The sequence below is a fragment of the Denticeps clupeoides genome, chromosome 5 (assembly GCF_900700375.1).
Source record: "Denticeps clupeoides chromosome 5, fDenClu1.1, whole genome shotgun sequence".
Lineage (NCBI taxonomy): Eukaryota > Metazoa > Chordata > Actinopteri > Clupeiformes > Denticipitidae > Denticeps > Denticeps clupeoides.
Genome location: NC_041711.1, coordinates 9,225,164 through 9,249,104, shown reverse-complemented (window position 1 = coordinate 9,249,104; position 23,941 = coordinate 9,225,164). Strand labels below are relative to the sequence as shown.

General features: G+C 45.2%; 1 protein-coding gene and 1 long non-coding RNA gene across 3 annotated transcripts; both read left to right on the top strand.

Annotated features, from left to right (window-relative positions):
* The first annotated feature begins 6,684 nt into the window (after positions 1–6,684).
* On the top strand, positions 6,685–9,873 carry LOC114790740 (homeobox protein engrailed-1-B-like). 2 transcript variants are annotated; one of them, XM_028981047.1, is made up of 2 exons: positions 6,685–7,618; positions 8,982–9,873. In XM_028981047.1, exons 1-2 carry the CDS (start codon positions 7,132–7,134, stop codon positions 9,311–9,313), a joined length of 819 nt encoding a protein of 272 aa, XP_028836880.1. In that variant the 5' UTR covers positions 6,685–7,131; the 3' UTR covers positions 9,314–9,873. The 2 variants fall into 2 exon arrangements, with proteins under 2 accessions (XP_028836880.1, XP_028836881.1); XM_028981048.1 differs by having other exon boundaries at positions 6,688–7,618; positions 8,994–9,873.
* Positions 9,874–17,685: 7,812 nt separating this feature from the next.
* LOC114791064 (uncharacterized) lies at positions 17,686–21,517 on the top strand. The gene is made up of 3 exons (XR_003749900.1): positions 17,686–17,798; positions 19,101–19,312; positions 20,281–21,517. It is a non-coding gene; the product is annotated as an uncharacterized LOC114791064 (long non-coding RNA).
* Positions 21,518–23,941: the final 2,424 nt, after the last annotated feature.

Here is a 23,941-nt window from a genome sequence, read left to right as displayed (position 1 = left end):
AGAAGCTTCAAATGATTTTATTGTGGTGTCTTTCTTGCTATATAAAAAGGAGTAGAGTCAAATAAAGGCAGATTTTTTTTCCCGCCATCACAGTCACCGATAAATTTTTTTCTGTGGTTTACATCTGTCCAGAGGGAGAGGAGATCACATGACCCTGGCGTGAAGTAGCAGACTGACACACTGGCCTCAGGCACAGGATTCGCCAAGGCACAGTGCAACCTGCCATCGAGATGCTTTCAGACAAGTGCTGTGGTGGTCAAAACCATGACCCCACTGAGTTCAGGTCAAACTCGGTCATGCGAGGTTATCGAAAAAAGCACAACCGTGAGAGGAAGGTTCCTAACCCTTTATTTGCCGAAGAGCACTGAATTATACACAAGGTGGTGACATGTCTGAAGCGCTGCGATTTGCATGTAGGCCACATCCCATCCGTTTACCCAGTGCTTCATGAAAAATGACAATAACATGATGAAGGTCATTTGCTTTTGTACCTAAATGAAAAAGGTAAATATAAGGGCTCTAGTGGCACATCGATTTGTACCATGGTAACACCAAATTAAACATATTCAAAAAGTTCCTGCGTGCTCCCTGCATGTCATATGATGCACTGAATGTCTTGTTTTATTACTAACATTAGGTTGTTTTAACATATATCTTTCTAAATAAAGTATGTAGAGTTTCATTAATCCTTGCCATGAATCTTGTTGTGTTGGTACAAGCATAATAATTACATGTAAAATTAAATATTGGTTCGATGATTATGATAGAATTAGAAAATATGACCTATAATTGCAAAGTAATTCGCACAATATTAAATATTTTCTTGGTCCCTAGTTGACATTCTACGGTCTGGACAGTCAATGATTGGGGGAATAATCTGTCAATCACCTGTATCGCCTGAAGTTGATATTCGAGTAACACGGCTCCCGTCTCCAGCGATTAGTCGCTGAATTTTGTCAACCTTGCGCTGTTGCCTGTCACCCCGCCGCTTTTACTTGCCTCCTGTCTGCAGGTCTCTTAAGACGTTAGCCCCGCCTGTCCTTGCTAAAGACAGTATCTTGTGTACTATTGCCATCACTCTACAGGTTACCGATTATTGTTGAATTTTTTGTGTGATGACAATAAAGAAATAATTTAAGGTTTGGAAACTGTCATGGAACAGTCCCATCTTGTAAATGTTTGGAAGCTTTGACTCACCATCATTGCCACTTTGCTAACATGGAATTACATAGAGAAAGACAGCGATGTGCCACTCCAGTCCTTCTCTGATCCAACGTCAAAACTGAGTTAAAGTACTGTAATGCTGTAAATACTGTGAACTCTAATAATCCACGTGGACTTTCACCTTCTGTGGGAGTGGTGACGTCACTGTCGTTTGTGTGGTTGTGTGGTTGGCTTACTGTCGCAGACACTAAATCACAGGCGTTTAGTGCCTGAGCCCGAGCCAGAACCTCGTACACTTGGACAGGGCCACAAGACGATAATGAGCACAAAGCTGCTGTTCCTCATCACCCAGTCTCCTCAATGGCTCAATTATTTATTAGCATTAACGCTTCAATTATACATGGTATGAATAGACCAAGGATGGTCTGGCGATGACCCCTGCCCCTTCTGACTAATAAATGAAGGAGGGGGGCCTTCATGTTTTATTTCGAGGGGTACGAAGTGCCACCTCTCCAGAGAGAGAGGGCCGAGTGCTGAATGATAATTACCGTTTAGTATGCAAATGTGGCCTCGACTGACTTTGCATACAAACAAGGGAGGTCTGAGCGCAAAGGGGTGTTAGCATGGGGCACATGCTTAAGAGCGACTTGGATGCATAAAGGCCCTGGAGGGATTTCGATAACTGTGCAAAGACACTTGTTGGACTTGAGAAAAGTTGGGCAGGGCTGATCCTTTTAAGTTGAGAGGTTCTCAAAAAAAAAAAATGACAGGCAGCCTGGTCCCATTATTACAGCTAATTAACATACCGCTGAGAGGAACATGCACAGAGGTGCGCATGATTCTGTCTAATCTGTGAAATCTTAAGGAAAGATGATCGCAGTACGAAGAGCAGGGTCAGTTTTCCATCGGAGACCTGCATGAATTAATTAACCTTTGCTTGTGATCAATTTGACAAGCCTTTTATGCCCATGCCCTTTCAAATGGCGGCTCTTATCAGTCTCTCTCTGGTGAAACCATAACAATAACACTGAATAGCCGCCGTGCGGTTTGGGGGACTTCCATTGTACACGTAAAACAAGCCGGAAAAATATACAAGGAAAAGCGGCCGGTGAGCTACAAGAGGCGATTCATCAGTTTAAGGCACTTCTGGTAACCTTTCCTGACAATGAGATACACGGAGCGACTAGGACCAGATAATTGGCATTCCATCAGACCTGGGAAAGTATTTGGAGACCCCAGATGCTGCTGCTGAAATGCTTCATTCTGATGGGATCCATTGTAAGTGTTTGAATCCCCAAACGCAGTTCTAACAGCTGTAACTGGCGGGAGCTGAAAGGTATTCGACTGAAAATCTGCTAGCATTCATCCTCATTTGCCTGTAGAAGATAAAGACAGTTCAGGCACAGAAGGGAAAGGCTAAGGCATTCCGCTCCTGTCCAGCTCAATCACAGTCAATAAGAAATGGAACGGGAGAAACAAATGACTTCAATTATAATTTTAGTTAAAAAGACAAACTTTGCGTCCTGTGCTGCCATCTAGTGGTCACCAGAGGTTTTTAGGGAGTCGCCCTAATTCTGACCCGGGGGGCACTGAAATTGTTCGCTGTTATTTCAAATATATTTTTATATTTTACCAGCTTGAAATGGCTCAAACATACTCAAGATGGTGAAATAGCATATAACAGTGTTTGGCACAAAACAAAGTGAAGAGAAAAGTCAGAATGGCCACTGGAACTTGTTCTTACCTTGCTGCTCCCCATAATCCAATAAAGAAATATACGACATTCGCAAATTACAAAACTTTAGTTTAAAACTAGCAACTTGAACAGCGCCCCCTGACGAAAGTCCGACAAAAACTGTTGTTATCCCTTATCTCCCCACTGCGCCATGTACTTCCGCGTTATACCTGCAGATGGCGCTGCCGGCGAGAAAGCAGTCTTACATGCGACCGCTAGGTGTCGCTCGAACCTCTCTCCGTGCGGCCGCCGGTGTCGCACCACGTTCTGTGACCGTCGTATCTTGCGACCCCAGGGGGCGCTGTTTCGCGTGCACGAGCCCCGCGCGCTCTTTACGTAACGCTCTAATTTCCATTTGTCCTTTGCGTTTCTTGGTGACACATATATCGAACACTGGTCCCCGTTTTTCCGCGAATGTTCGCGCTTTTAACGCGTTAACACGCGCGATGACGTATTTATACCTGACGTCGTCTTACCAACCACATAACACGGAGCAAAAATAACACGCAGAAAACCCGTCTAAAACGCGACAAAACACACCAAACCAGCGGCCCCGGGGGGACAGAATACGACGGTGGCAGAATATGGTGCAACACCGGGTCTCCAAGTCCCACTAAAACTCTGTCATATAGGAAATGTATCCAGCAGGCTCTACTGAGCTCGGTTAAAGACGACAAACTGTGTGTCCTTCATGTAAGTATTAATTATAGATATTTAAGATATTTAACGACGGAAAAAACGATTTACTAACACAAAAGATATGAAATTAATAACAATATTACTAATGATAATAATACTTACTGATAAAAATAACAACAACAATAATAACATGGATGCTTTTTATTGGTATTATTATTAACAACAACAATAAGAAGCAGATTTTAAATGACTTTTAAAATACATTTTAATTGAATTAATGAAATAAATGTCAAGGTGGTGCCTGTACCGTATGTGTTAACCTCGCAGAATATGTAATATATTTATAAAGATCCATAATGATGGGGTGCCGAGTGGAACGATCCTGTGTAGGATCGTGGAATTTCGCTGGTTATTGGGGTTCACCGACAGACCCCCCGCACCCGCGTCTCGCCGCTTCCTGACGAGGGAAACCCTTTTAGTGGATTTGGACGTGACTTGAATAATGCAGGAATTTCCCGCCGTGGCCGCTGGGAAGCAGCACAGTTCCGACAGACCCACGCGAATCCAGAACCACGAACGAGGCCAGAACGCGGCCCCGCTGGAGGGGATGTGACGACAACTCGCTATAAAAACTCCAATTTTACTCCATTACGGTTTAGTAAAAACTTGAGCTGCAGTAACCTGGAATCCGTCCACGCGCTCCGTGATCGAATCATTTCATTCAGTTTCTGCATGTTTTGTTGGATAAATAGTTTGCTTCTTCATATTAAAATGCCTTTTTGTCGAAATGCATAACGAATTATATTTTGCTAATACACCAACACTAATATGTAATATAGCTGAATATACTCACATGTAGTATAACAATTATTATCATTTCGATTTAATGCCGTGGGTGAGCAGGGTGCGCGTGTTTTCATTTATCCTGGCAGTGGCGACATTTTGTAACTTTCTTAAAGTCCACGCGTGGAAATGATTCTTCCCCGCGCACCTGCAGCTGAACTGTCGGCGTTTTAGTGCCTTTTTAAGACCGGGCGCAGTGCAGGTGCGTGGTGCGTCGGATGAGGTGCGTGGGGTGAGGTGCACGGTGCGTGGTGCTTGGAGTGAGGTGCGTGGTTCGTGGGGTGCGGTGCGCGGTGCGTGGTGCGTGGGGTGAGGTGCGTGAGGTGAGGTGCGGGGTGCGTGGGATGAGGTGCGTGTTGCGTGGGGTGAGGTGCGCACATTCGCCACGTCTCCCCGCTCCATAAAAAACGATGTACGAGTGGCTGTACGATGCGCGCCAATTGAAACGGCAGTGAAGGGGCTTGGCGGCTTTTGACGGCCGCCTCACCTCTCCAGACCCAGGGAACGAAGAGCTGCGTGTGTGTGTGTGTGTGTATGTGTGTGGTAGGCAGATGAAGGAGACACTTTGACCTCACAGCCCGTAAATGTTCTTGAGGACTTCAGTCTGCTGCTGCTCCTTCTGCAAAAAAAACCCAAAAAGAATAATGAGCAAAAACGTACGTCAATTAAGGACATTTTTTAACAGATTCTTCGAATTGACTGTAATAGAAATAGAAAAAACCTCTCTCTCTCTCTCTCTCTCTCTCTCTCTCTATATATATATATATATATATATATATATACACACACACACACACACACACACACACACATCAAACTTTGATCTTTGTAGATTTAAATGATGAAATAAAATGTGGATCTCCGCGGGAAATGTAGGACAACCCGAGTGTATAAATAAAAAAAAAAGATTTCTGTCCACCCCGCCAGACTGGCACAGGAGTAGGCGGAGATGGATGTAAAATATGACGATAATTCATATAAGGGTGAAAAGTAACTAAAATAGTCACAACATTGATTTTGCGCGCCGTAACGGAAAGGCCGTGCGCGCTCCCGCGCCATCCATCACGCCATTACCGTAAGGCCGAGAGGGGGACGAATTAGCGACGTTCGGCCGTCAATAAAGCCATTGGTGCAAACGGCGTCCGCGATGACGCGCGCGTTTTTTATCAGCCGCGCGGGGGAATTAGACGGCGGGCGCGCGCGCGCCGTGATGGAGCGTCCTGCCACGGGACGGTGACAGCGCCGCTCACCGGCCTTTATTCACCCTCCCCGTGATGAACGCAGGCCTGATCGGGCGGAATGAAGAGTAATTAAAAGCTATAAATTACCTTTTTTTTCCCCGCGGCGCGTCTCCTGCAGGCGCGATAAGACGCGCGCCGCTCATTTGGCGCCTGAATGGAACCCGCGTCTCACAATGGCCACTCGGCTTAAATAGCATATTGATGGTGTCCTAATTAGAATTTAATTAAGTACCCACTCCAGCCTTTTTTTTTTTTTTTTGAGGATAAAGATTTCAAGGCCCGGCGTGTATTATGAGAATAAATATTACACGCGTTCCCGCGCGCCTTCGCGCCGGTTGTTTTGTGGGAGGAAGAGGAGGAAGAAGAAGAGGAGGAAGAGGAAGAATAAGTCTCTGTCCCGCGGGCTTCATTGCGCCACCAGGACGACGCTCGGGCCTGCAACGCGGATTGGACATTTTTATAAATATAATAATTACATGGAAACGCGTAATTAAATGTGCCCCTCCTCCCCCCTCCACATATTCCCTCTTTCTCTCCTTCTCTCCCTCTCTCTTCCAACACGAATATCCACGCCGTTATAATTTAACACGGTAATTACGGGCCAAATAATCCAGATTATTATAAAAGTGTGTCATTATGGCCAGAGCACGTGCTGTCGCGGTGACACGCGCATCTGGGGACGCGACATTACTGGCGACATCCCGTTCATAACGCGTCATGGCGCACAGGCCCAACAACACGGGGTGACAAACCATGACAATAATATTACTATTATAATATTTTTTTATTATGGAACTCATTAATATTCTCCAAATTGATTACGATTCATAAGATTATTACGATTGCCACGTGTATACACACACACACACACACACACACACACATATATATTGCTTCTGTGTATATTAATTATAATAATGAACACATGGATATTAAAAACATTCACGTTTATTGATTATATAATCTGGTCGGAATATCGTTTTTAATTGGCGGATTATCGGTTTGTAATATCGGTTCGCGTGGACGCCGACTGCTTGTCTGTCTTTCGGGGGTGAAGAAACGGCTTTATTATTTATTTACCACGGATCGTCGAGATGCGATTGGACGCGGCCTCCCCGCGTCACGTGGATCCTCCGCACCCGATTGGTCCGCCGCACGCGTGTGCGCGCGCTCACGTGCTTCCGGTTGGTGCGAGCTAGTGGGGGCAAAGCGAGTTTTTTAGGGGGAGTTTGGGGCGCCCGAGCCGACATTGCTGCGCCAGAGGCAGGCCGGGACGGGACGGGACGGGACGCGATGTGCTGTCGGCTGCGCGTAACCGGCGCGTTCTGACCGCGCCGCACGCGCCGCACGCGCCCCGGCGCCGCCGCGACCCCGCACAGAAGCCACTTCAGGCATTCCACGCGACGCCCACGCAGCCCCGAATCCCGACAGCGGCGGCGACACTGGATACGCGACACGCGCAACAAGTGGCACACGCGTCGCCCTGTCCCCCTGTCCCCCGAGCGAGTCATGGAGGAACAAAAGGACCAGAGCAGCCGGGACTCGACGGAGGGGGACGGCGTGTCCAACCTGCCCTCCCCGCCCATCCTGGCGCACCAGGCGGCGCAGCAGCTCCACCGGAACACCAACTTCTTCATCGACAACATCCTGCGGCCCGACTTCGGCTGCCGGAGCCGCGAGCGCGCGCCCGCCGCGGCCCGGGAGCGCGCGAGCCGCGACTCCACGTGCAGCAGTGACAGCACGTCGTCCTCCTCGTCGCCGTCGTCGTCGTCGTCGCCGTCCTCGGCGTCCCCCCCGTCCTCCAAGCAGACTGCGGCCAAGCCGGCCGAGGGCGGCGGGGGGGGCGGGGCGGCCAGATACGGCGACGGAGACGGCGCGCCCTCCCTGATGGTGGTGAGCGCGGCCCACGGCGGCTCGAGCGCGTCCAAGGAGTCGCAGCCGCTGCTGTGGCCCGCGTGGGTGTACTGCACGCGCTACTCGGACAGGCCCTCATCTGGTAAGGCACAGTTCTTCAACCGCCCACGCGGGACCGTGCGTAATTCTCGCGGATTAAAGATAGGTGGTGAATGAAGCGCGGTCCACGCGGGAGGAACGACAACGGTCGCCGGGCCCACGAGTAATTCTCAGAGATTAAATACTGTTAAATAAACCGATAGACTCGCCGGGCCCACGCGTGTAATTCTCACATATGAAATATTACTGGTGAATAAGATGTGGTCCACGTGGGACGGACTACGATCGCCGGCCCCACGCGCGTAATTATCACAAATTAAAGATAGGTGGTGAATAAACTGCGGTCCACGCGGGACGAAGGACGACGATCGCCGGCCCCACGCGCGTAATTATCACAGATTAAATACTGTTAAATAAACCGATAGACTCGCCGGGCCCACGAGTGTAATTCTCACAGATGAAATATTACTGGTGAATAAGATGCTGTCCACGCGGGACGGACTACGATCGCCGGGCCCCCGCGCGTAATTCTAACAGATTAAATACTGTTAAATAAACCGATAGACTCGCCGGGCCCACGCGTGCAATTCTCACAGATGAAATATTACTGGTGAATAAGATGCGATCCACGCGGGACGGCCTACGATCGCCGGGCCCACGCGCTTAATTCTCACAGATTAAAGAGAGGGGGTGAATAAACTGCGGTCCACGCGGGACGAACGACGACGATCGGCGGGCCCACTCGCGTAATTCTCACAGATTAAATACTGTTAAATAAACCGATAGATGAAATATTACTGGTGAATAAACCGACAACGCAGGACCGAATTCGCTTCTATTCGTAGCCCGGAATTAAACAGCCACCGACCAGATTCCACCCAAACAGGAAGTGGAATTATTATTAAATCTCGTCGCGGGTTTATTTGTCTGCTGTCGGCGCGGAACGCGTATTGATTGACGCTTCTTATTGATTGAGTGATGGAGTTATCAGTTCTCGGATTTGTTGTGTTGGATGGAGGTGAAGTGTGATTATTATTATTATTATTGTTATTTAAAGCGATGCATTATATTTTCTGTTCATATTACTACAGTTGTCTTTGGGCCTTCCTCTCTGTGGATCTCCGCGTTATTGTTCTAGTTATTATTTGTATTATTATTATCGGTAATACCGTGCGCATGCGCTTCGTTCGTGAACGAGCTGTAGACCAGAAACGTGTGAAGTTTTGGCTGAAAGTCCGGTGATGGTGATGAAGATGAAGGCCGCGTGTGAAATCCTTACTTTCGTAAGAAATCACAACCACGTGAAAGGAAACACGCATGAACACGTTATTAATATGATCTTATAATGTGCAGATCGGGGTTTACATGTGAATTTCGCTCGTATTCACGTCTTCGTCTCATTGTTGTTTCTACACTAGGCCCAAGGACACGGAAACTGAAGAAGAAGAAGAGCGAGAAGGAGGACAAGCGGCCGCGCACCGCCTTCACCGCCGAGCAGCTGCAGAGACTGAAGGCCGAGTTCCAGGCCAACCGCTACATCACCGAGCAGCGGCGGCAGGCGCTGGCGCAGGAACTGAGCCTGAACGAGTCGCAGATCAAGATCTGGTTCCAGAACAAGCGGGCGAAGATCAAGAAGGCCACGGGCTACAAGAACGGCCTGGCGCTGCAGCTGATGGCGCAGGGACTGTACAACCATTCCACCACCACCGTGCAGGAGGAGAAGGAGGACAGCGAGTGAGAGCCCGCCCCACCCCACGCGGCACCCGGCACCCATACCACCCACATAACCCCGCAGGATTTCTAAAAAAAAAAAAAAAAAAAAAAAAAAAAAAAAAAGTGGATTTCGGACAGACGCTATTTAATAATAATTAAAACAAAAATCAACAAAAAAAAGAAAGATTTTCTGTCTGTCGTACGATATATGAACGCGAGTATATAAAATAGGAACGTTATTCAGATTTATATATAACCAAACGATACGATGTTGTATATATTTAATTTCAGGTAAGGATATGTCTGTATTGATCTCTTCTTGCTGGAGATTTTTATCTATTTTATTTTTTTTTTTGGGCCCACCCCCCTACTACCGATGTTGTTGCTCACAGTTTTAGTAAATGTCTCTTACTAGAACATTTATTTTTATTTTTGTGATCTGTCCCCGCCCCCTCTCTCTCAAAAAAAAAAAAAAAATATTATCACACTTCTACAAAACGGCGCCACTGAACCGACGCTTCAAGCCAAAGATTTTCCAATGTTGACCAGAGAAAAGCTGCAGCTGAAATAAAATGTAGAATGTGGCACGAATTCGTTTCTTCGATTTAACTGCAGAAATTCGCGTGGCATTTCACATTCACGCAGGATTAAAACAAGTTTATTGTTCATATAAAAAATAATCATAAAAAAATAATACTGTGAGACGTTTTAGCTAATTTTATAGACTTTATTCCAAATGTTTTATTAAAAAATATTTTTTACTCGGTCGTTTTACAAAAACTGAGCTAAACTGGAAAACGGCGACGTTTTTTTTCCAAATAAAATAAAAAACAGTCGGCAGTAGGCCACACATGGTTGTACATGCTGATCAGGATTATTCTTAATAATATTCTTATTAATATTGTTATTAGCGCGAGTAGAGCTTCACGTTGAAGACCACGGCAGCGTGCTGCCATGGTAACTGCGTGGACTGGCGCTTCTACAGCTTGTGAACTGGTTCTGTGTCACGTGCCAAATGTGCGTGCTGGGTTCGTAAAACGTCACTTCTCTTTCTTTTTAAGTGAAATAGTTTTGACTCCATCCACCTCATTTTCAACCTGAATTCTGTTAAATACCCCAGTCTCCAGCGATAGAAACACACACTCACACACACACACACACACACACACCCTGGCACGTTTGTTGGAACTCACTGTAATCTAATGCATGTGGAAGATATGTCGTACTAAAACGACTATTATTATTATGTGATCATTTAATATGTGAAATCACATATTTATAATATCTACAGTTACCGTGGACAGATAATAATTTTACAAGGACGCGGTTTATACGTAAAACACGCACATGCGCGCACGTTTGTTCGTGGTTTTGCAGCGTTTTTTTCGTATTGATTGAATACGGCATTTTTGTATTGATAAAGTGTTATATTTACGCGGGAATATTTTCACACCAACAGTATTGATAAGAATGGAAACTCCCCCTTATCCTTCATGCTGGGGTTGTCGGTTTTATCGCGCAGGTGTGAGTGGGGATGCTCGTGTCCTCCGTGGCCGAGCCGCCGTGGGCCCGTGGGGGTCCCGTCGACCCCCGGCGACGTGTGGCGACGTTTCCCCGTGGTTTTTTTCCCGCGGCAGCGCGCGTGCTGACGCGTCTGGTGGGAACAGCCCCTCTGGGTCAAAGGTCAGGGCGCCGCAGTCAAAACAAACCAAGCGCGTTTCTCCGCAATGCAGCGGCCGAAAATGAATAAATGGCGCGGAAATATTATTCAGCACTTTTAGTTCTGCATTAGAGTGAACTTTTTGCGTTGCACACAGATTTATCATCGCACCCGGAGTTCACAACTAATAACAACAAGAACAATAATTAAAATCATTATTATTAAACAATTATTAAAAATAATAACAATTACAACACGAGCAAAAAATGTGTTTGCTCATTTCTGTGTCTTCACGTTATCGTTATCGAGGTTAAAATAAATATAAATGTGACACGAGCTGACAAATTCTTTTGATTTTGTCTGTGTTTTCGTAAATAAATAATCGCAATCCAAGTCGAGACTGAAGTTGCGTGGCCCAGACACGGAGACGTTGGCACCATGTCCACGACAATCAGATGTGGCGCGGTCCAACTCACCTTCCAATAAATTCCACTTTCACAAACTGGGGCGGATAAGTGCGGTCTCACACACACACACACACACACACACACACACACACACACACACAGAGAGAGAGAGAGAGAGCACGAAAGCGCACATTCCTCGCGAATTAACGCTTTATTATTATTTTTTTTGCTTGTTGAGATAGTAGAGTTATGGAATATAATATGATGTAACGTAAGCGGGGAAAGTGGCGTGGATTTAATTAAAGTGGAGAGGAGTCCAGCCCGCGGGCAGCTCCTGTTCTTCTTCATTCTAATACGACGCGTTTTAATAAACACATAAATTATTCATCGGCGTCGAACAGGTTCGCGATATTTATTTCTCTCACCGTCGCCAGATTAGAGCGCAATTAATGCAACTTTTATGAAGAAGAAAATATAAATGAAACGATGGACAGAACGCGCGTTATTAATTATCCGTCTTTTTTACATATCAGCTCACTGCATAAAAAATCGGAATTCATTTTAATATACGTCTAGATGATTAGGAGATCGTGGGAAACTCAGTGCTATTCAATTATTTAAATTTGAAGAGGTTTTAAGCATTTGTTGTCTATTCCGAGCAAAAGTTCATTATGGCCACGCGCATTAAAATCGACCTTGATATAAACTTGCTGAAAAGTTACAGGTTCTCGAACCTTCTGAGATGCCGTGGAGGTTCGAGTCTGTGAGCTGGACCGAGAATTGTGTGCCCAGCTCACAATGAAGAAACGGATCGCGTATGTAAAAAAAAAAAACATAATATAATACAAAATGAATATAGAACGCAAGTCTTATTCACGGACAGTACACAACATAGCTGGTTAAAGACTACATCAGGTGCAACAAGCAAGAAACAAAGGCCACAAACTACATAATACATGAGCTTATTTTAATATAGATACGCTTCACATATTGCATTATTATGCTTGTCGGAGGAAAATTGAATGCAGAATTCCTGGCCGAAAATTCCTAATATCCAAATAATAATAATTAAAATAATCTGGTTCGTGTGCCGGTTTTTGTGTTTGTTGGTCTGTTAGTGCGCATGTGCACAGACAATCAAAGAGGCTCGCAATCGAGAAATTAAAAGAATAATACATTTTTTTAAAAAGTGATAAAAGACAATAAGGAGGCGCCTGTCCCCACCTAGGCGTTTAGCAGATGCGCAGGGTTCAAGCTGGAAACAAAAGGAGGCTGGGAGCGCGCGCGGGGCGCGGGCGCGCGCACTCGCTATACTCTGCCTCACAGCTACAATATGGCTTTAATTTATATGCAAATGCGCGAGCAATAAACGAAGACACTCCAGAAATTACTCAATTTTAAAGGGCCCCCCATTAAAAAGAGGAGTGGTGTGTTGGCGGGTTTTTAGTGCGCCCTAACCAAATCACTCCGTGCCTTTATTTACGTGGAAACCAGAGGTGCTGAGGCTGGGGTGACTCAAGGTCGCTGTGACTCCGAGACGAATTTCATTGCTCTGCATGGTAACTCAAATCCACCCACCCACCGCCCCACCCTGTCCCTGCACTGACCAGCGGACCCATGCAAGAGCGATCAAAGGGGCCGGAAGCTCCCAGTGACCCTGAATGGACCTATACTATGCAAATGCTGGGGCTAAATTTGCTTTAATCCGCTAAGAAGACATGGTGGGTGGGGGTCTCGCTGGTCTGTGGCCGCTCTTCGCTTCAGGCCCCTTCACCACGGTCATCATTTCTACGAAGAGAGCGTTACAAATCCACAACACAGACTGATTTTACTGCACAAGCCTGGACAAACATCCACACACAAACGTACATACATGCACAGACATGCAGACAGATGTATGTATCCACAGTCAGGCGCAGATTTACACTCCCTCACTCCCTCTCTCTCTTTAGATCATTGCTCTGTGACCGTCCTTCGCCTCTTTGGCGTAATCCTCACAGCTGCTGCTTGAATTATTCTCTCTCTGCTCCTTTCTTGCTGTGTGTTTCGCCTGTTTCTCTTTTGTCAGCTGGTGGTGTCTGTGTGTGTGTGGGGGGTAACGGGTGTAGCAGCCGGCCTTCGTGGGGTCCCGGGCTATGCCGCTGGCATTATATTTACATTTATAGAATGTATCAGACACCCTGATCCAGAGCGACTTACAATAAGAAGCTACAGGAACTGTCCCCCTGGAGTGTCTTGCCCAGAGACACAATGGTAGCTAGTGGGGTTTGAACCTGCGACGTTTGGTCTTCTTCTTCTGGTTCATTAGCGAGTGTGTTACCCAGCAGGCTGCTATCACCTCAGTATTAAAATTAAAAGGTTTCCTGGGCTACACAGGGCAAGGCTGGATCCCATTATTCCAAGATGAGGAAAGTGGACTTCTCTACTGTCATGAGGGTCACTGACAAAACACACACACACACACACACACATTTACGGGAAGTACACCCTTCCGTCCCAGGCTAACCGCGGCTAGCGATGACTCCCGGTATTTTATGACACTGCTCTATAGGTGGGGTCGAAATCGACAAAGACAACATTGAGGGCAAAACCTCCCACGGCGCTGCCCAGGGTCCCTGGAGGGGGGGGCACCGAGGCAACAGCCGCAAAATATGGGACAGATAAGCCACCATTACATGGAGGATCAGGCCAGCGCCACTTGTTTACTCGTGAGCGAAGGCTCTGGTTCCGGTTCGTTCCGTACTCCCAGACCAGGAGTATCCTGGAGGGACCGATCCCAAACTCCCACAGTTGCGGCCCGAAGCAAGGCAAAGAAACCCAAATGGTCATTACAGTCATCTGAAATCTACCATAAATATGTAAATAAGTTCCATGGCACAGTTACGTGCCGGTTATGTGCCCTGTCTGTAGCAAAATACATCACGTGAGTAGTCAAATTTACCAAGTGATTGCATGAAGAGAAATAAAAGAATGTTTTAACTGTGTTTGGTGATAAAAAAAATAACATTAATAACTGAAATACTCACTATATTGTGTAGTCTTTACTGTGACGGGTTGACACCAGTAGAAGATGAAGTTAAGTTTCAGAGCATTTTTGGACTGAAAATGAGATAATTTAATTTCTACCTCCAAACTGCATCTTACAAAAACGATGGCTGTAATTTTAAGGCCCGCCGCCGTGACGAGTGCACTCTGGAGAGCTCTGGATGCTTCCTGGCTGTTGCGTCTTTAATTAATAAGGATGAGCGAGAGGAAATTACAGCATGTCTTGCCACAGCTATGTGAGCGGGAATTTGTCCGTGTTGGAGCGGAAGCCGGCGGTGGGGGGCTGGCCCGTTCGGCCGGGGACAGAACCTACAGAGGGGATTACATGACTTTGCAGGCTGCTCTCTGTAGAGCACGGAGGACGATGCGATACAAGTGCAATTTCACTTCAGCGGACCAGAGTGTTGAGCTGAGACAAGCAAAATCATTTTTTTTTTCCCAGCGCTGGTATTACCTTAGCACACGCAATAACAAGATTGGATCTTGTTATTCCATAAAGTGATGACATGGCAGACTACTTTGTATATCGCGAGATAACGGCAATTTGGTAATTATGCGGAGGTGTTTGCGATGATCGCTTCAGCTATTTGGCTGAGTCATGGCTGCAGGGCCGAGTGTTAAACAAAAGGCGGACGAACTGACAAGGATTCTAATTTTGGGGTGTTCGGGAGCACAGGCAGGGCGAAAGGTGCATCTGCGCCGCACATTTCCTTTAATGAAGGTATACTAACACCAGAGGCACCTGGGAGGGTCTGCGTTCGATGGGTGGTCAAGAAGCTCCCTGGCTTTCATGCTCCTCACATGTGGTATCACTTGAACGTCTCATAGTAGTGCAATGCGTAGAGAAGAAGGAGAGGGAGGACACGGAGCGAGTAGAAGAGAGATAGGAGAGGCCAGGCCCTTCCACGGTGGCGGCGAGCATTAGTGGCGAAGCTTTCAGCGCCGGCCTCTCACTTCAAACGGCGGCGGGCGATGGGGGGAAATTGCCCGGCGTCTCTCATCGCCTCCTCCGCCGCTCCGAGGTGCAGAGAGGTGAGCCAGCCAGCGGTCACTCATATCCAATTTACGTACGCCTGTCCGGGGGGCTCCTGGCGCGGCTGTGATGTCATCCCCGCACGAGCAGTGAGTGACAGCGGGAGAATCAGGGGCTCCCCGGCACAGTAACAAAGAACAACTGTGAACTGTGAACTGATGAAACGGTTTCATCTCCCCAAAGTGTGCTGCTCACCGAACTCACATTAATCCATCTTTTAATTTGAATGTTTGTCTGTTTTTTTTATGCAACATATGCTACTCATCATCTTGTGTTTCAATGTAACTCAACTTAAATTTCTCTTTGGAATCAATAAAGAACATATTTTCAGAATAATAGTAGCAATCAGAATAACAGTACTGAACTGTATTGAATAAACATTCTGTATTATAGCAAATATTCATGTTTAATCATAAAATCATACATTCATATCTGTCTCTCTGTCTATTGCATTTCCTTTTCACATTCAACATCATACCAATTTTTATTTGTTTATTGAGTCAAAAAGATAATCTTTTTATTTTGGATTTAAAACATTTTCAGACTGGACTGGCAAAAATTGCAATATATGTTACATGCAGAAGGGAAATTTTCATGGAAGATACAATAATGTTTTATTTTCATACTTGTGAAATTATGCATTAATTTCATTTTTATAATTTACTCTCTGGAGTCATTTTGTCATGGGGGTGTTTTACCGGCATCGCTGGATGGTGGCTTGCAGTTTGCACAGTGCATGTAAATGGGTATTATTTTTATTTAAAATATTTCTTTCTTCAAAAATTCAAACCTCCATTTTTGTTTTTGTTATATACCATGCAATACATGGGGTTTATATGCATTGACGTATCTATCTCTGCAGTCTACAGATAACAGAACGCAGATTATTCAATATAGAATTCAGAATGGAGATTATAGAATGTAAAAAATATAAAATCTACTCTGTGATGTCCATGGTCAGACCACGGTAAAATCCTCATGATAATCTGTTATGGCACCAATCCATTTCGCTGACCCATGATTTACTGCGGTGTGTCACCCTCAGCCTTGTGCTCAGGCAAGTTAAATGACCCGAAAATAACATTAATATGTACTAGAGCTAGATGGAGTGCCGTGCCGAAGGGGTGGTCTCCGGCATTGGCTTTCACCCATGGAAACTGAGCCTCAAATAAGGCGACGTGGGTCAGGAACCCACTGTTCGTTCTTGCCGTCACCTGCGAAGCAAGTGGCAGGGAGGCAAGGAGATGTAGAGCAGCCTAAATTTTTTAGAATTAATTGGAAATTGTAGTAAATAATTATTGATATAAAAAAATCATGCAAAACAGCATAGCATGCGTTCTTAGGAGCAAAGCAGGAACATTCTGCTTTGCTAAATTTTAAGATACGGTGCCTATAAATAATATTGTACAACGTGAATATTTTTGTGTTGCACAGTGTTACTATTATTTAGTGTTCCACACTAAATCACAGCAGTCCTGCGTGTTTAAGATTATTGCACCCCGGCCTCATGCTGAACCGGGTCTTGCAGAACGACACTCACATCTTCCAATCAGCTCCGTGGCACCATGCCTTCCATCCTGCACGCTGCAACCAATAATTTGAGCAGAGGCTTCCGAAAAAAGAAGTCATGACATACATGACATACACATACACACACACACACACACACAAACATCCATAGCTCAATGCTGAACCTGCTGAAATCCTTACACTTCAGAGGAGAGGATTCAGGGAACGCACATTCTGAATCTGGGCGATTTGAAATGAATTGAACTGGAGATCGAGGAGGGGTAAAAAATGGAGAGAAAAATTTTAGACTCTACTGAATTATATATATATATATATTTATATTTTCTATGGGCACCAACAAGAGGAGCTTTGGGTGGGGATGGGGGGAGGGGGCATCCCACACATCTGGCTGCTTCGGGGTGGTGCAGCTGAGCCTCCGGAACGTTCTTGGGAAAACTGAAAGACAATGATTTTCGGCCGGTCATAAAGAGGTTGACGTCCACTGTTGAAAGAATGTCACGTTAGCATGCAGCGGGTAATATTTCACTCTTTCTGTATAGCCCATGGCTGGAATGATCATAATGAAACAATGTGTTGTTTTTGCTGGACATGAGCTGGGCTTGCGAATTCATGTAATGTCTGAAACAAAGGACATCCTCTGTATAAAAAAACAAAAAGCTTTCCAGCACATTCACATCGTCCACAGCGAGGCCTCCGCTCATCCTAGACACGGATCCAAAGTTCACATTACAACTGTGGGACATTTCTGGGACTGGGCAGCGCACAGACCGTGAAAAACTGCTTTAACACACTTCCAGCAAGATGTGTGGTCTGTGGAATGCCATCGTAATCCTTGGTGTGTGTGTCTGTGTGTGTGTGTGTCTACATACGCTTGTGTGCTCCCATTTGTGCGTTCGTCTCTGTTGTACCCACAGGACAATGACCGGGGAAACGGATTTAGCGGGTTTATCGTTCTGGGGAAGTTTTTCTTGGGATGATGGTTAGGAAACTTCTCTGCCAAGTAGGAGCAGTTGCATTGGAATGAGTTGGGAATGGTGGTGCGGGGGCAGTTAGCAGGTGTGTGGGTCGCTCCCATTCTTATGCCCATTCATTTTATTACTAATTATCAAATATTTTATTCTTTGGAGTACTGTTTGATGTGAACTATTTAGACATATTATACTATAAAACACTTCCATGCTCCCCTCTGTTACCAGCATGGTCTTGGGTAATGTGGCACAGGGAGACACAGGGAGACTTTTGCTTCTAGCGTCTTGAGAATGAGTTCTGAGGCCGGTTGCATTTTCACAACGCTTCTGTTGCACAATGGCCAACACACAAGCCAGTGCAAAATTAAAAAAAGGTGCGTCTGCAGAAAAAAAGGAAAGGAACAAACGGAGCCGAGTTCTTCTCTGTTGACCGTCGGAGAGGAGTGCAGAAACACTTGGCCCCCAGCTCTCCCCTGCGCCCCCGACAGAACAGACCTCCGAGCACCGTGACATTACGGCATCAATCTGTATTTAAGGCTAACATTCTGTCTGGGCTGTTGCTCCTCAGTTGCGCTCCCCCCCTCTCTCTCTCACACACACACACACACACACACACACACACACAGACACTTGCTCTTTGTCTCCAGTTACATGCCCTCCCTCTCCCTCTCTCTCTTTCTTATCTGACACCTGCAGCTAAATGAACACCAGAGTCCAGTTTAACCATGACTGGTCCCATAAGAGCTCCGCCAGGAACAGCCATTGAGAAAATCCATTTCGAACTCATACGCCTGCCGTAGGTTAAGAGACACTCATTTTTTTCTGAGATCAGCTACGATGAAGAGCTACAGGCACATTATGACAATTTATCTTTTGGGAAAGTCAATTCCAAGACACCTACATTAGCAATTTTTTTAAAGGAAGTGCATCAAATTAACAAATATTTTTGAATAATTTTTTTAAATGATAACATAATGTAATATAATAATAATTAAATTTTGTTAAAATTAGGATTGCAATAATAGCTACATACATAATTCATGTTTTCTAAGACTAGCAGTAAGTGAAGAATAATAAGTTGATTTAAAACTTTTTAAGGCCTTAAAGTGTTACATGCATTTGATTGTGAAAATTTGTGTGGGACTGGCTGTTTTTCCTCCATGCTGGAGTCGACACATGGGTGCGGCACCAGACCACAGCCCAGTGCGGTGGGACAAAGAAGCTGCCTTTGTTGCCACACAGTCCTTCTGAAAGACGTTAGTCCGCAGGATGAAGATGTCGAGATGTCCCTTCTCATGGACAGAAGTTTCATTTTACCCAGATGGGAGACACCGGCCGACACCCACAACAGCGCTATGTCCATGGAGAGAAGAAAAAAATTGTGAGTTTTGGTGGGCTTTCATTCTGAGCATATTTTCATATCACGGGATATTCAGATAAGAAACATTCTCACCATAATATGACTTTAAATCAGTGAATTTTTCAACTAAAATAAATATGTGACTCTAGTTTCATTTTGATTTTTTTTTTATCTAAAATTATTATTCCACAAAAATACAAGAGATTTATAAATTAGACTTTGGCCACTGTGAGGTGACTGTGGATGAAAGAGCCAATTGGGAGGACAGTATCACCTCCACTAACACCTGTCGAGATGATGCTGCTCAGTATGCGCCGATTATTTACATGCAAGCCATCAGGCTCATTTCCAACAGCGTGTTTAAACAAAATCACGGCACATATTCCATACACACCTTTGATATAATCTCATGCATTCCATACCTAATGTGAATTGCTTATTGCACTTGAACTTTACAATATCTATATAGTGTTTTTGAATGTAAATAAGATTGATTGTATATTATACATTTTTTTCTGTATACAGTTTTTCACATGGTGTACTTTTTTTGCATTGATCTTCATATTATATATTGTATGGAGAGACACCGATGCCTACAACCTAATTCCCACATTCTTGGTTAACCAATACGCTTTTTGATTCTGATTCATGCACATTTTTTTAAAGACTGTATGTAGAGTTTGCTATTTGCTGGGTTGTTGGCAATTTAGCTTGAAACTTATTAACAAGCATTCAGAAAATGCTAAATATGCAATGTACCCAACAGTATATATGAAACAAAGATTTATTTGAGAGGGGGGAGTATAAGATATTCTTCATCTGCAGCCAACATTTATTTGAATGGACCAGCATTGAAATTCCACTATTGTTTGTGTGACTTTTGTGTGTCATGTCTGTGCTTTTGCCTCTGTCTGCTTTAAATTAGGAGAGATGAAAATTTCATCCGGTTTGGACACTTTGTCTTTTCTTTTTTTATTTTGTTGCTTTAGAGGGACCCTGTAAACTGAAGAGGCCACATAGGGAAGGAAACACCTCCTGTCTACATCACCATTTGGACTGAGACCCAGCAGTGGGCTAAAGCGTTTTACCCAAAATCCAAGAAATCAGTCCTGTTCATCACAATTAAGTTGTCTTCACCGATGTGCTGCAATATAACCAACCCTCCCCTCCTGGGAACGACTTGAAATATTATATTCTGTTTCAAGATCAGGCGCAAACCACAATGGCCTTTGAGGGGGCGGGTCCATCCACTGCTTCTCGGCGTCCCATTGGGCGTGAGGCTGAGGTCAGATAAGTGTGAATTTTGACGGGACCCATCAGCTGCGCTTAATGACTCACATGTGAGCAGCAGATCAGTCACGTTCAGCCGAGTGTCAGCCAGAGAGCTTTCCATTCCGAGGGAACTGCATTTCTCTGGTCTGCAGCAAGCAATGCTGCAAACAGTTTTCTTCATGCGCGCTGAGCTCAGTTATTCTGCCTTTAGGACCGGAAAAGCGTCCTTGCCCAATGTCACGTCAAACCAACAAATAAACAAGCACCGGCAACAGCACATGGCTGCCTTGTTTTGTGGTTGAGAACACTGACTGACTGCTGGGGGGTGACTCGACGGCACATTAGCCGGAGCTCCAGCGCTGCTGCGATTTAGGAGTGATGTATAATGCAGCATGACAATGTGTTGCTTAGAGGAGCCTTGGTAATTACCTGTCATCTCGTTTTGGTACAGCATGCTCAGCCTGTGTGCGCAGCGAGGAGTCTGCCCCAAAAGTGATCGCTCAAGGGTACCAAACAAATCAGGCACACAAAGACAGGAACCTGGGAGAAATGTGTAATTGAAGGCACTAGCTGAGGGATTGTTGTTCAAATGCAACACTCAAAAATGATCAAATAAATAATAATAAAAAAGCTTTCTCATTAAAGCGGACACGTTTAGTTGGAGAGGTTGAAAAAGGGGTCTGGGCTAATTGTGCATCCCCTCTTGTATTTAAATGGAGCTGCTTAGGCTGGCTGTGTATTTTTTTATTTGTATGTCTTGTAATGATACATATGCATCTACCAGGCATGCACACACACACACACACACACACACACACACACACACACACACACACACACACACACACAAAGAGAACTTGTCTGTACCGATTGATTAACTCACTACATTCCCTATTCCCCTTTTAATAAGTTGGCCGCAATCACGTGTGCTTATTTAAAATGCTCCCCAGGCTGATGGGCAAAACTAACTCATTGTTTTTCCATTACTACAGATAAACACCAGACCACAGTTCGATCATCACCTCATTACGCTCTCTGGCTCGGAGTCATTAACTCCGATAGTGAACCTGCACTGTTCCTGCTTCTCTCCTGTGGCCTGGACTTGGATGTCCCAAGTAAAAAGTGTAAAAATAAAAATTACCGGGACAGGGTGCCAATTATTTGTGTTTAACAGCTAGCCACGAGTAAAGATTTAATAAAGAATCTGATTATGATGAATTGTTATCAGTTGAAACGGAATGAGACAGTGGTGTGCTTCATTCTTTGTGTCCATGGGCACTATTTTCAAACAAATGCTATGCACAGCACAACACGCAATGAATGGGATGCATGTAGATTGATGGCGTAAAATCAAATTCCCTTCTAGGGGGCGGGGAACATGGACAATTTGTGCAACGTGGCTAGTGGAGGAGGAACACACAGGCCAAACCAAAGTGCAATAATGATTTTCGTACAACCAGACCAACTTTTGCTATATACACCACCACAAAACCCTAAACCAAACACACACAAACTACATACAACCCTGGCACAAAGCCTAACACACTAACAGAGGGGAATCCATTTGAAATGGGAGGAGCCAGATGATTGACAGCTCTCACACACTTCTGGATGATCTGAACCTGTGCCTGTCAATACATCAAATGTGCAAACATCATTAGAGAATGCCCTTATTAATGTGAACGTAAACTTTCTCCTCCTGCCTGTTTCTAAATGCAGAGATGAAACATTTTACATTTACATTTACAGCATTTATCAGACGCCCTTATCCAGAGCGACTTACAATCAGTAGTTACAGTAGTTGCTCCCCCTGGAGCAAATTTTAGGGTTAAGTGTCTTGCTCAGGGACACAATGGTAGTAAGTGGGATTTGAACCTAAGTCTTCTGGTTCATAGGCGAGTGTGTTACCCACTAGGCTACTAACACCCTGAAAAAACTTAAATGGTTGGGCAGCCGCTGAACTCTTCGTTTTTGGGCAACGTCTAATTGATTCAGCAACATGTGCTGGTGGAGCTGCTGCGGGTGTGGCCAGGGGTGATCCTGCTGTAGGTATCACTCGCGCTGAGCTCTGGCCACCTCATGCGCATGCTTGTAAATGGCTTCGCACAAGCAGCTCCTCGGGATGAAGGGGTGAGCGAGGGGTTTTGAGGGGGGAGGGGCCGGGCAGCAGGAGAGGAGATCTGCACAGAACAACAAAACAATGAGGTGCTTTCCCGTTTCTGGTGGGGCCTGGAGACACAGATGTTCAGAAGCGCTCCTGCAAGCACGGAGGTGTGCTCAAGACTCCCTGCCAGATGTGAGCGCCACCCCAGTGCTTCGCCCACTCCCACCCACTCCTCCCGCTTGACGACAAATGAGGGACAGACAAACGCGCAACGCTGAGAGCAAGCCACAGAATGTAGGCCTTCCTCGAGGATGATGCGTACAGCACACGTACCACAAGGCTGTGGAGCGTGACATCGCCGTCCTTTTTATTTCAGCGTCTTTGGGTGACACATTTTAGCATGCATAGTTGAAATTGAACTTTTGTCCTTTTTTGTCTTTAACAGTTACCAGAATCATCACTATTTTGAAAGTTAATGACACGGTCCAGACTCTGGCCCCATGTTCCAGTCCAGAGCTTCCTGTTGTCCTGATTTCCTGATAGTCTGCACCTGACGTTCCGTGTCCCTGTCGAGACATTTTGTGTTTGTCTTGCATGGTGTGCTTTAGTAAGTAGTTATGAAGTTGTGCAAATGCGTCCTTTTCTCCTGCCCTGTCCTGCTGCTGCCATGGCAGTCAAGTAAACAGTAAAAAGCATTGCAGCACCACATTTTCAGAATGTTAAGTCCTGTGGGTACAGATACATGCCTGCTACACTGATCGGCTTCAGTTTGCACCAGTCCAGTGTTTCAAATTCAAATTTTTATTTGTCACATACATAGTCATACACAGTGTGATATGCAGGGAAATGCCTTAGCATCAAAAACAGTCAAAAGCTACTTGGCATTAGAAAAGATCTCTAATCCAAGACATGCTTGTTTCTTTCACCTCGGATCATTCCAAATTAGCTGTCAAAGGGCCCTGAGATGTTAATATTAAAGTAGAACTTGACAAATAGTGTGGCAAAAGAATGCATAGCACTGCAGCAGGTTATGTATTGTAGTTGGTACACTTTTTGACTCTTATTGTTATCTATGATCCCACGTGAAATCTAATGTCCATGCAAAAATAAAACATGGGACATTTAGAATTGCGTGCTTCATTTCGTGCATAAAATATAGTGGTGAAATACGTACACCTGTTGTTTTTATCATTGGCTTTTTGTCATTGGTGACATGTATTCTGTATTCTGAACATAAGGACTTTCTTCAGTTAACAAAATGCATTTTCTCAAGA

Coding starts and splice junctions, on each gene's coding strand:
- LOC114790740 (XM_028981047.1), top strand. CDS start 7,132: ATGGAGGAACAAAAGGACCAGAGCAGCCGGGACTCGACGGAGGGGGAC. Junction 7,619..8,981: donor CTCGGACAGGCCCTCATCTG/GTAAGGCACAGT, acceptor GTCTCATTGTTG/TTTCTACACTAGGCCCAAGG.